Source organism: Neolamprologus brichardi, chromosome 13 (assembly GCF_056152115.1).
Source record: "Neolamprologus brichardi isolate AB-2024 chromosome 13, ASM5615211v1, whole genome shotgun sequence".
NCBI lineage: Eukaryota > Metazoa > Chordata > Actinopteri > Cichliformes > Cichlidae > Neolamprologus > Neolamprologus brichardi.
Window position 1 is genome coordinate 17,693,101 of NC_142116.1, and position 13,235 is coordinate 17,706,335.

General features: G+C 41.1%; 1 protein-coding gene across 1 annotated transcript in view; it reads left to right on the forward strand.

The window, feature by feature from the left end:
• The first annotated feature begins 9,038 nt into the window (after nucleotides 1–9,038).
• Nucleotides 9,039–13,235, forward strand: part of hcrtr2 (hypocretin (orexin) receptor 2) — a 34,095-nt gene continuing 29,898 nt past the window's right edge. Inside the window, exon 1 of the mRNA XM_006800739.2 lies at nucleotides 9,039–9,255. Within this exon, the coding sequence (XP_006800802.1) occupies nucleotides 9,039–9,255 (217 nt within the window). The remainder of the gene's footprint in view (nucleotides 9,256–13,235) is intronic.

Consider the following 13,235-nt stretch of genomic DNA (forward strand, 5'->3'; position numbering starts at 1 on the left):
AATACTATACAACAACACCAAACACGCACTATAAATATGGGGATAAAATCATGCAATAAAAATATAAATAAAAACATGCAATATCCCTATTACAATAAAAACATGCAAATAAAATCGACACTAAACAAAATATAAAAACACAATTTTCCACTGTGTGACACACATGCTAAATGCAAGGTCACGTCCAACAAGCAATTAGCCTAGCTTTATACAAAGCAGGGGCAAACATGCTGTTAAAGGATACCAGGAGGTAAGTCTTAAAACAGTTTGGGATTTTCAGAAATACACTCATTTGCTTTTCCTAATGATGCAGGTTTCATAAGAGAAGATAAGATGACTCTAGACTCAGCGAGGCATTTTTACCCATGAACTATTGCTCATAGGCTATTTTCTCTTTTTTTCTTTAAAACCCTTGAAATGGTTTTGAGGCGAAATGCCAGAAGATCAGCAGTTTGAAAAACTCAGACCAGCATGTATGGTACCAACAACTACCCCACATCCAAAGTCCCTTGAATCTGATGCTCAGCTTGTACCTCAGTAGCTCGTCTCAAGCATGTTGTAGCAAAAGACCCGACACACACAGGATTGACGTGCTTCGGAAATGTTTATTTTGCTTGTTCTGCCGTTTCTTTTGCATTACAGCACAGGTGACTCAATGAGCAGCTTCTTCCTACTAGTGGAGGGCGGATCGATCCAAATATCGATAGTATCGATCCCAAGTCGGGATCGGTATCGGATCGATACTAGCCTGGTTAGATCGATTTTTTTACTTTGACTTCTGCTTGTTTGCTATGGTGTGCTTTCGGCAAAAACGAAACAGCCAGGGCGCTGAACTCACCGCTCATGTGTCAGAGGAGAGAAGGCACGCTAATGCTAGCTCGGTGTCTCACAGGCTAACCACTCACCTTTCATCCGGAGAGCTGCTGCAATTCCGACACCAGTGTGTGTTGGGCTTTTGTGAAACAGAGCAACGGTGAGCAACATGTTCTTAGCTGCTCTAAAGCTAGTTTTTGTCAGTTCACTGTGAGTTTAAAGTAACCTAGAGGGTAATTTTTAGTGCATTTCTCTCTCAGGAATAGGCCTATAGTGTGGAGAAATTAAGCACACTGCTTTAATACCTCTGAACTGAACTCACATGTATATTTTGTTGCTTATTTGCACATAGTTCTGAATTTGTTATGGTGTATTGTATTTTGAATGTCAATGGTTACTTACCATAAGTATTGTTTAATTAATGTTTACATGAATAGAGACATATTTGAGCAACTTAGATGTTTAGTTCTCATATTTGATATATTTGAAAATTTAATGTTGTACAACAGAACTGTGAGATTTGATAAGATTTAAGATGTTGATGCAATGAATATGAGGTTGATGCAATATTTTGATTTTTTACATTTTAACCTTAAACAATGCATCTGAAACAGACTGATTAGAATGTACATTTTATGACCTGGATTATAGGTCAGGTTTTTTTGGAGAGGACAGAAAAGTCCAAGGACCAGGACGATATTCCGGTTGTGATAGATGGCGAGCCAACCACTTTGAGGACGATCTACCCCAAAAGAAGATACACACCACACACACATACATTCCAATTACACTCACAAGGACCTTTGAAGTTGGCTATCGCCAGCTTAACTCTAAATTCTTAAAGGGCCCCAACGAGTACTTTTATTTTGTTTGAGTGTGCACACTATTTATTTTATTTTTTACTTTATCTGTACAAATTGGACAAATATCTGTTATACCTTGTAACAATACAAGAGTGGCTACTCAAAAGTTAACATTGTGTCCAGGTCATTATTGCTGCTCAATACTTTGGCTCCATACGAATTTGGTGTCTTCTGATTCTGGCCAGGGTCTTATTACGAGCCCAAGTAATTATTGCGCTGTAATTCACCTTTATACCTTAAAGTTGGTTACAATAGTACAACAGTATTTGTTTTGTTTATGGTTTGCGTACACTTAAGATTAAAAAAAAAAAAAAAAAGATCGCCACCACGGCAGACCCCATGGCATTTTCATGCTTCGCAGCATCATTTATTCTTACAATAATCACACGGTTGCTGTAACAGTACATTTAACGGCTGCAGTTCTCCCGCTGGCAGCCGTACACATCACCACCACCAAACCTGCAGCGGCATCGCAGAACACGCCCTGCCACATACCCCCATGGCCCGCTTCACCCCAGCCCGTGAGCATGCGAGGGAATCGGCCCGGACCATCGGCGCCCCATGCCCCGGCCCAGCCGCCTCCAGCGGAAGCCCAGGAGCTGGCCTGATGGCCACCCATATGGCAAGCAGAGGTGGCGAAGCAGGAGTGGAAGTGAGCCGGGGCTCAGAGGCAGCTGGGCAGAAGGCCAGTACGCAGGACAGTACGCAGCCTGCGTGCCGAAGCGGACAGCATGCAGCCCTCAGGCAGGACCCTCGCGCACCTCGACCTCCATCTCCAGCTTGGCAGGTCCCGCTGGCGCGCCAGCCTCCGGCTCACCCCGAGCCGCGGGCTGTTCACCCTTACAGTGATCACCCGGTTGCTGTAACAATAGCCTACATTCAACGGCTGCAGCCCTCCTGCTGCCAGCTGTACACATCAACACCATAAACAACAACAGCACAAGCAGCGCACAGGTTTTAAGCCGGTGAGGCATGATTGTAGATGCAGTGAAGGTGAGTCCATCTCACCTGCAGCAGCATCGCAGACCACGCCCGCCACAATAATAAAGCATTTTTTATTTAATTATAAATAAATTATTTCTCCTAATTATGTCCTGGGTTTTAAGTAATTAATAATACAAAAGGAAAAATCACAAAAAACACTTAAGGTCATGAAAATTAATTGCGATTTAGCAATTCAATGAGGCATCCACCTTTATTGAAAAGTATCGTATTGGTATCGGCGATACTGGCCCGTATTTACTTGGTATCGGATCGATACCAAAATATGCAGTATCGCACACCACTACTTCCTACCTACTGTGGCGTAATCTATATTGATGTACATCATGCGCCACTAGGCGGCAGTACTTACCCACTAAACAGGAAATAGGGGGCATGTAAAACAGCACGAGAGTAAGCTGTATTAAAGAAAGATTGTTGTTGCTCCACGTTATGGCTTGAGCGGGAGTTTTATTCAAGAGCCCAACACAACACCTACTCCACTCACACTTGTCTCCGAGGTCACTCTAGATATGGGGGGGAGAGAGAGCGCGCGTCATCAGTCACCTGCACGTACACCTGTCTCCTCTGTCACCTCAACGCCTACACTGCAGCAGGCCAGAGACCACACACCTGCCACACATGTCTTAGTGATGGAAATTCCGGCTCTTTTTAGAGAACCGACTCTTTCGGCTTGCCTCACTAAAAAGAGCCGGCCGTTTCGGGTACGAAGCGGTTCTTCAGGTTGTTTTGTTGCTTTAATTAATTTATTATCAACAGCAATTTAAAATTATACACAAAATGAACTATTAATGTAAAAAAATGTTTTTTTATTTATATATGTTTATTATATAAACTATATATATATATATATATATATATATATATATTAGGGGTGCAACGATACTCGTATCGATATTGAACCGTTCGAAACAGTGCTTTCGGTTCGGTACGCATATGTATTGAACAATACAAAATTTTTAATTTATTTTATCAACTTTCCTTCTGACGATGCTGTCTGTGTTGAGCGCTCAGTGGATCTGCGCTCGACAGTGCAGCCTAGGCGGAGTAGTCGAACGCAGATTCACTGGGCGCAGGGCAAGCTAGCGAGACAGAAGTTAAGCTCTCCTTGCAACATGGCAAATTGAACTTCCCCCACCCTCATTCAGATCTGGAGTTTGGAACTATTGGTTTTCATGTGACGTATGACCCTGAAGGTAAGCACATCATGGACTAAAGTAAAACAGTATGTTGGATGTGCCGCAATGCTCAATTGCGTGGCACATCCACAGTGGGGAACTAGTGCATTAGCGCAGTTAGCTCGTTAACGTGTTGGCCGTCCAGCCCCACGCACTGGGCGATCTGCGGTAGCTCGTTAACGGAGATTTGCCGTGTTGTGGTGTTAACGTCATTTCAACGAGATTAACGCTGACAGCACTTGTGGGAACACAACGAATATGACTGCACATTTACTCCGACATCATCCTAGTGCAAAGACAAGTGGAATCAGACAAAAACAACAAGCACACATGCTACAAACTTTACCGAGTCATTTAGACAGCCGTTAGCACATGATTCTCCTTATGGGGACTGATATGTTTAATATGCTGCTGAGAGTATAGCCCAGAAGAAGCTTATAGTATATCTTTTATTTTGGAAAGAGCCATTTCTCTGTAATAAAATCTCTTTTCCAAAGATGAGTGATTCCTCAATCAGATATATTTATTTTTTTATCCCTTTGTTGTTTCAGCAACATTAAATTTAAAAACTGTACTTTTGAGGTAAAATATATATTTATAATTTTAATAAATGACAAATTAAAAAGGCATGAACATTTTTTTTTGTATCAAAAAAATATTGAACCGTGACACCAAAGTATCGAACCAAACCGTGAATTTTGTGTATTGTTGCACCCCTAATATATATATATAGATATAGGTTGGCATTATTTAGAAATATTAATATCAAACTCAACTCACTGTGTGCTATCTTCCCATTGCAGTGATGGGTGGACAGTTCTCAGGTGCTTGTGCATTTTGTGTGTGGAGCCGGCTCTATATGATAGTCTTTTCTTACAGACTCTACACTCTGCCTTTGTATTGTCAATAAAATTAAAATGGTTCCAGATTTTGCTTCTTTTCTTGGTGTCACTCATTTTCTTTACCATACCTTTTTAATGTGACGATGTTGTCACTTGTTGTTGCTCCCGGTGTTCTGGGAATCCATCCTACCTGACAAACCATCCTACCCGTTGTTTCTGCGCATGCGCACAACACGAAATTAAGTGGTGAACAGTCCTAACTTTGTGAAAATGAGCTAGAAGCATACTTTAACAGCTAAAATTAAGTGGAAAATCATCATACCTTTATTAATAAGAGCTAGAAAAACACTTTAACGGGTAAAATTAAGTGGCAAACCGTCCTGGCTTTATGAGCTACAAGCCTACTCAGATGGGCGAATTTAAGTGGCAAACCATCATACCTACTTAAATTTGTGCTGGTATTACTCTGTGACAGCAGAAATGTGCATTAACTACTTACGGTAGGACATTTTGCCAAAGTAGGATGGTTTGTCAGATAACCCGGCTCTCTTTCTCTTTCTTTCCCTCCTGCTCTTTTCGTGTGCAAGTGTAACTACCGGCTGAGCAGAGGAGGCGGGGCGTAAAGGCAAGGGTCTGTTTGTTTCCTCCCATCTCTGCTCAGCGCAAACAAAAGGCTGACCTGCAAAAAAAAGAGACAAAGAAAAAATCCCACGGCTCCCAATAAGGAGTTGGCTCGCAACGTTCACTTCAACAAGCCGGCTCTAAGAGCCATTTCTTCGCGACCCATCACTTATGTCTATGTACCTAAATGCACTGAGTTGCTGCCATGTGATTGGCTCATTAGATAGTGGTTTTAACAGGCAGGTAAATAGGTGTAAGCTATAGTGAGCAATCAGTCTAGCATTAAGACAGGAAACATGGTGTGGGGTGACAACTAGTCTGCCACTTCTAACGATTATAGCTGAGCACTTGTTTGTCCTTCCTCTTGCCTGAACATGTTCTTTTTGCATTACTTTATGTTATCAAGAGTGAAGTCTTGAGAAAGGACACATAAGTGTCTGACCTTCAGGATAAGGAGGCATAGTTGTAATTACTCAGTTCATGGCTGCACTAAATAAAAAACTCTTTGATAAATCTCCACTTTGTGTCACATTAATGCAGTAAAAACGACTAATGAGGCATATGTAACACAAGTCTTCTCTGACATACAAGAAACGTTCATACAATGCAGTAAACAAGGCAAATTTCAGTGTAAAGAAAAAAAAAACCCTGCTGTCCCCTAATAATGAAATCACAGTCAGAAAAGTCAATACCTGGATGCTCTCTGGGAAAGCTAATGGACAATGACAATGACCGGGGTAAAAACAAATATTAATCAATTTGCTACAATAAATATAGATGACTCATGTTGCTGAACAGACCAATGTCTCCTAAAAGGTTTTAGCAATAACATTGACTGCAACAACAATTAAAAATTTATTATTTCATGAGCCACCTTCAAATTAATGTCAAGAAAACATTACAGTTTTTTCTGAATGCTTAAACCCTAACTGTGATTCTTATAGCACAATTCCTAAAACTATTAATACTTATAGCAAAACCACTCACTGAGTTTGCAAATCTAAAAGCACAAACACTGCTTTGCACTCAGTTTGCAATTTTGTAACACACACTTTGCAAAACTGTAGGCACAACTCACTGCTTACACTCAATTACCAAATTTCCAACACACTCCTAGCAAAATTATACACATGTATGGCTATCATTAACACTATTTTGCCAACTGTCTGGCACACTTTCACTTGTGAAAACTTTTTTAGATAATTAGTCCACTTTGCAATCAGCCTAAGCACTATAATACAGGTAAGCTCTGTGTGTGGAGTACAATGGAGGGAGCAGGAAGAGTGAGAAGTAGAGGAGGCCGAGGAAGAGGACGTGGAGGTGAAGAAGTAGGATGAAGAGGACGACAAGGACAAGGAGGAGCAGGAGGAGGATGAGAAGGGGGTAGAGGAGGACGAGGAGGGGGGAGAGGAAGGGTAAGAAGAGTAAGAAATAGAATTGCTGATGACATCAGAGCTACAATAGTGGACCATGTAATCAACCGTGGAATGACCCTGAGGGAAGCTGGCCAACGGGTTCAGCCTAACTCGAGCCACTACTCTGTAGCAAGCATCATAAGGACATTTTGAAATGAGAATCAGTTAGTACAGTCACTTTGCACTAAGATTTGTAGCACAACAATACCATAGATGTAAAAATACTGAAATTGTTACTTTACAGAATTGCTAGACGACCAGATGCTGGGGGCAGAGGAAGCATGTTCACTGCAGAACAAGAAACCCATATAGTCAATATGGCGATTGCAAATAATCCTATACTTGGAAATAAACACTTATGTTTGTTTTGATGTGTGTGAATAATAGTACTTGAAGTTAACTGACATAGCCTACCTTGTGCACAGAGAAAGCAAAAGCCAGATGTGTTTTTTATTCATACCATCAGTGTGCAGTTAGCGCATTGTGTGCTTAGTAGATGATGGCTTGTGTGTACTGTTTGATACGAAAACACCATTTTTACGAAGGTGTGAAGAGTTAATCTAGCTGTGTTCGCTTTTGCAAGAGAACTACAATGTTTTGATAATTGGGTGACAGGTTTTCTTATTTGTGTGTAGAGTTTTGCAAAAATAGCCAATAGTTACAAAAAATGTGCTTAAGCAATCAGAAAAAACTGTAATACAATTATTAGCAGTACCTCAATCAATGACACTTTTGAGGTACATTGAGGGACTAACTAGACACTAATGATTTTATACCACAGTGGATGGCTGAACAAATTTCACAACCGCTTATCCACCGAGACTCTCAGCTGACACTGGCTGAGAAGAATATAAAATGGACAGGCTGACAGTTTACGTGGCTAACGGACAGACAGATAACCGTTATATTCACACACACTTAAAGCTAAGTTTAAATTAATCTTAGATTAGATTTTAAACTGCAAGAAGAAAACAGATCACTCTGACAGGGAAACAAAATAGGGAAAGGGAGATCATACAAGGAGCCAACCAGAACTCAGTAGTGGGTAGCAATGTCCCCTTGGGACAGTTTGCTTCACAGGCACAGTAGCCCAGTACAATGTACGTGCATGCACACATAGATACATAAAGCATAATTTACAAAACCTAATCCTGGATTCAAATGTATTATGATGTCAACATAAACCATGAGGAAGAGGATTCAAATAAAAAATAATAATAAAAAATGCAGAGGCTTTTTAAAGGACCCTCACTTGATGTATATGTCTTATGTTATCAAGGGTACTGAAGCTTCCTGTAAGGCAGCCTTGTTAAGCACTGCTCCACCATGATACTCACATCTTTAATTCAAATGTACCATTTAATTCATTTTTAACTTCTCAGCAGGAGTCCGTGCAGTTGTGCTTTGACTGCTGTGCAGATTTAATCTGGTCTATTCATTTTGAATGGAATCATGATTTCCATACCGTCATCATAACACCATATTTGGCTCAGAAGAGCTGCCTAAACAAACCCAGCGACAGTATGCAGTATATGCCCCAAAAAAACAAGATGCTGAGATGATGTTCAGATTTATGATTTGTTCACACCAGAGCTGTTCACAGCTTATGACAAAGAGAAATAAGACTAAATAAATACAAATAAGGAGTCTTAATGGCATAAAAACAGCAGTTTATGTTGTTGTCATTGTTTCGTTTTGTTTTTTTAAATAAAAATTCGAAAACATGTCCCCAATAAATTGGTACACAGTCTGAGGCTTGTCCCACCATTCAGTCATTACCTTCACACAGTCACAACAATTTGCTCAAGCACTACAGGAGCCAGTTAAACCAATTAGTTTGAAACAAGTGCACTGTTGGATTAAGGGGGTTATCCGTGTCCGTTAATTGGTCTCAAGCCGTCCGTCCAGTGTGCCCTCTTTTATATGCTTGTAATTGAATTTCGCACAGAATTAGAAGCAGATTAAGCTGATGCATTTTAAATCACCCCATTCATTTCCAAACCTTGTTCATGCACCATGCGCCTCTCCGCAGAAATGCCCGAACACCCCGATTCTCTCTATTTTTACGTGAGTGGGCATTCGGGTTGCAGCTCAGAGCTCGTTGCTCGCTGCAATCTGCTGTGTTGGTGTTTGACCCTGCAGTGGCTTTGAATGGAGACAGAAGGGAGACCAGCGTCATTCTGACGAGTGGTCCGTGCGGAGCGCATTTAGAATCGCGTTTGCAGTGTGCTCAAACAACCTGCGGTCACTGCAGACGCACAAGCAACAGCTGCAGTTCATCGGGCACACAAAACACCTGGAAGCATGTCTGGCATCACTGGGAACGTGGACTGCGAGGAGTGCTTATCTTCTGGACATCTACCCAACAGCACGGAGTTACATGTGCATCCCACCTTGGATGACGACGAGGAACTTCTGAGATACATTTGGAGAGAGTATTTACACCCCAAGCAGTATGAATGGGTTCTCATTGTGGCTTACATTATTGTATTCTTCGTTTCACTTATTGGGAACTCGCTTGGTGAGTCGTACCTTTAAATACATTCATTTCTCTCTCTCTCCATTCATCTTAACAACTTGCAAAAATCATAAAGCAAAAGCACACTTCGAGCAACTTTTTCCCACCTCCCCATAATATCAGCGCAAATATTACTTGAAGTATGAGAAAAATCCAAATCAAGAGCGATCAATAACTAAAGAAGCGCATTCCCCCCCTCTGTGATGTTCACTAATCGCGGTCGCGTCTCTGCTGATGTGGAAGCATCAATGAGGAGGAGAAACCGTCAATCAGTCCAGGAAAGCGAGGTTCATTTTGGAAAATCGGTAACCTTTTGATTTCTTTGAAGATACATCGAGTAAAAATAAATTATTTCACACCGTGCATTTGCGTAACTTGCAAGTTTTGCAGACCGATTGTCTGCGAAATTCCATTATTGGACTGCTTGTGTATTTTCTCAATGGTTTAGCAGCAGGGGCAGTTTTACTATTTAGCAAAGAGAAGTCAGACTGACCTGTAGCTCTGTTTTTTTTTATTGTGAAATTTCTTATCGGGCTGCTACCACACATTTGAGAACCTCCTTCTTTGTGTCAGTGTGGGAGTCTTAGTTATGCTCTACTGAAGCTCGATTGTCACAGTCACTAAAATAACCTGCTCTTTTTCCGCTTGCACTTTGATCTATTTCAACTTTGAAAGCTGTCTTTGTGCAGGCTTGTGTTCTATGCCTCATCTCAGGGATCCCACTAGCTGTTTTTAGACTTTTTTTGGTAACAAGGAAAAGGGCCCCCACATAGATGCAGCTGTGCATTGCAGAATTGCACTCCAGCTTGGAAGGCTGAAGGTGTGCCACATTACCTGTCATTTTAGGCAACATTTATCAATCTAATAATTTGTATGGTATTTCAGCGAGGAAGACAGCATTCACCCTCTTGCCATCTTCATTATCCTTAATGCAACACCCACTCCCCAGACAGTGGATGACATTTTGAAATGGGCCACTGGAAATGCTGTCCAACAGAATTTTGTAGATGCTTTCAGAAAACAGCTTCCCACCCTTGTGCAGAGTCTACTTCCCCTTTTATGCTTTTAGTCTCACAATGGAATGAACAGACACTCTGAAAATGATACATGAGTGGATAAGTTACTATTCCAGAAATCAGACAGGCCAGCTATTCACAGTCTAATGTTCAACAGTTTCATATTAAACAGGTTAAGTGAAATAAGCAGGGTTATCATTTGCTTTTTAAAGCTCAGATTACAAAAATATGTGCTTTATAGTACTGGTTTACTAATAATACCTGGTTGCTGATGTAATCAATGCTTAATACTTCATAAATGACACAGAAACAAATTAGTTATTTTGTTTATGAGCAAAATTTGCATTTCTTTGCCGAACAGAGCAATCAAGGACATTGGAGGGGTCCATGTGTGTTTAATCAGTATGGCCATGAGTTTCAAAGCCAGAGATGACAGGTTCTCATTATAACTGTCAGTGTTAGATGAGGAAGCACAGCGCAAATCTTTTAAATCATCGCAGCTTCTCTTTCTTTGTTTCCTGCACTGTGTGCTGTTTTCTCTTGCTGCAGTTTTACATGCTATGAACAGCAGGAAGTGACAACAGAGGTGTCACCCCTGCCTGGAGAATCTCTTCCATAGACAGAAGTGAAGAGAAAAAAAAATCATAAAATCAGCATTTACGGTTGCATTTTTTATTCCTATAGGGGAAAAGGAATCCAGTGGAATTTTTGCTAGAGCTGAAAGTATTTGTTCTCATAGTAAATGGCCTTGCTGCTGTAATGGATTCAGGCAGACATTGTACAGTAGGTACTCAATTTAAAACTTTAGTCTTCCTTTTTGTAGAGGGTCTTTCAGTGTAATCCTCTTTAGCATTTCTTTCCTGCTGCTGTAAGTACGAATTTTGATTCATCAAATCGCTGCGTGTATTAACTTCACTGTTCACAGACGATGTTAGCGACCACCTGGCGAGCATAACATTAAGCAACTAAAGCACCAGATATTTCCCTCAGAGAGTTGGCAGAGACTGAACATGGAGTAAAAAGTAAAGAGAAACCACTAATAAATCTGTTCTGTATGTGATGGATGTGTAACTACAAGAAGCTTTTTGCTAAAATGTTTGCAACATTATTATGCTTTTGAACCTTGGACACAGTGTTTACACTTTGTGTTCAAGGCTCTCACCTTCCCATGCCAACATTTTACCCCATAGGCACTGAAACATTAGCTAAAATTCCAACTAATAATGGGCGGGCAATTGCCATTAGATCATCAGAAACATTAGGGCTACTTACCCTGCTCAACTTCTTGTTAACACAACAATCCAATGAGGCAGACATATGGCAGCAACTCAGTGCGCTCCTCCTCATGTTGACACGGTCAAGATGACCTACTGAAGTTCAAACTGAGCATCAGAATGGGGAAGAAGGGTAATTTAAGTGGCTTTGAATGTGACACATGGTTGTTTTTGCCAGAAGGACTGGTTTGAATATTTCAGAAACTGCTGATCTACTGGGCAGAAAACCATCCCTCTGGTTGCCTTATTCATTCAGAGGTCAGAGGAAAATGACCAGACTGCCTTGAGATGATAGAAAGGTAACATAAGCTCGAATAACCATTCTTTAGAACTAAGGTATACCAAACTGGATCACTAAACACATAAGATCTCAAACCTTGTATTCTGGTGCTGGGCTACAGCAGTTAAATTCCACACTGGACGCCACTCCTGTCAGGAAGGAACGGGAAACTGAGGCTGTGATTCACACAGGCTCATCTAGATTGGACAATAGAAGACTGGAAAAATGTTGCCTACTCTGATGAGTCATAATTTCTGCTGCAACATTCGTATGGTGAGAATTTAGCATGAGCAACATAATCAACATGAAACAACATGATCCTGTCTTGAATCACTGGATCAGGCTACTGGTGTTGTACTTGTGTGAGGGATATTATCGTGACTCGCTTTGGTCCCCTTATGAGTGTAGTTTAAACACTACAGCCTTCTTGAGCATTGTTATGACCTCAGTATACCCATCTTTCAATGGCTGCTTCCAGCAGGATAAAGTACATTGCCACAAAGCTCAAATCCCACTCAAACTGGTTTCTTAAACATGACAGTGAGCTCACTGTACTCAAATGGCCTCCACAGTCACCCGAGCTCAATCCAATAGAGCACCTTAGGGCAGTGTTTCCCAACCTTTTTGTTGGGAAACCAGAGCACCTTAGGGCAGTGTTTCACTGAAATATGGTTTTCTAATGTGAAAATCATATTTCACATTACAAAAATCACAGGGCACAACAAACAAAAATATCACAAAAAGCATATTGATCATTTTTACCTGCACATCAGGTATAGCAGAATTGGCTCAGTTTGTCCACAGTACACGTTTTTTCTTCTTCTGACCACTACTCACGCTAGGGTCTTAATATGTTTCGGAATTTCTCCAAGAACCAGGTCAGATTGACTAATTTTCCTTTCAAATATTTCTCTATTGCTTTTACAGATGTGCTTTCTCCTTTGCCTTCTTCTGTTTTACTGGCAGTTGGCAGCCCATTTAATTAGAGCAGGCAGTTGTACTGCCCTCTAGTGGAAGAGAATGTAATTGCTCTGCATGTTACTCACGCTAATTGCTTAGAGCAGCGGCCCCCAACCCCCGGGCCTCGGACCGGTACCGGTCCGTGAGTCGTTTGGCCGTCTGAGCGAGAGTTGAGGCTCAGGTGTGAAATGTATAGTTTTCAGGGTTTTTATCGGTTTTCAGCGTTATTTTGTTATCGTTTTTATCGTTTACTCGGTTTTCCTTGGTCTTTTCGTGTGTTATGAATAAATTTTCTTTTTTTTGGTACCGGTACTAGTTTTATTTTGTTGTATTTATCCGCGGCACCTTAAAGGCCGGTCCATGAAAATATTGTCGGGCATAAACCGGTCCGTGGCGCAAAAAAGGTTGGGGACCGCTGGCTTAGAGTACCTATCAGGTGGATCCAGATAATCT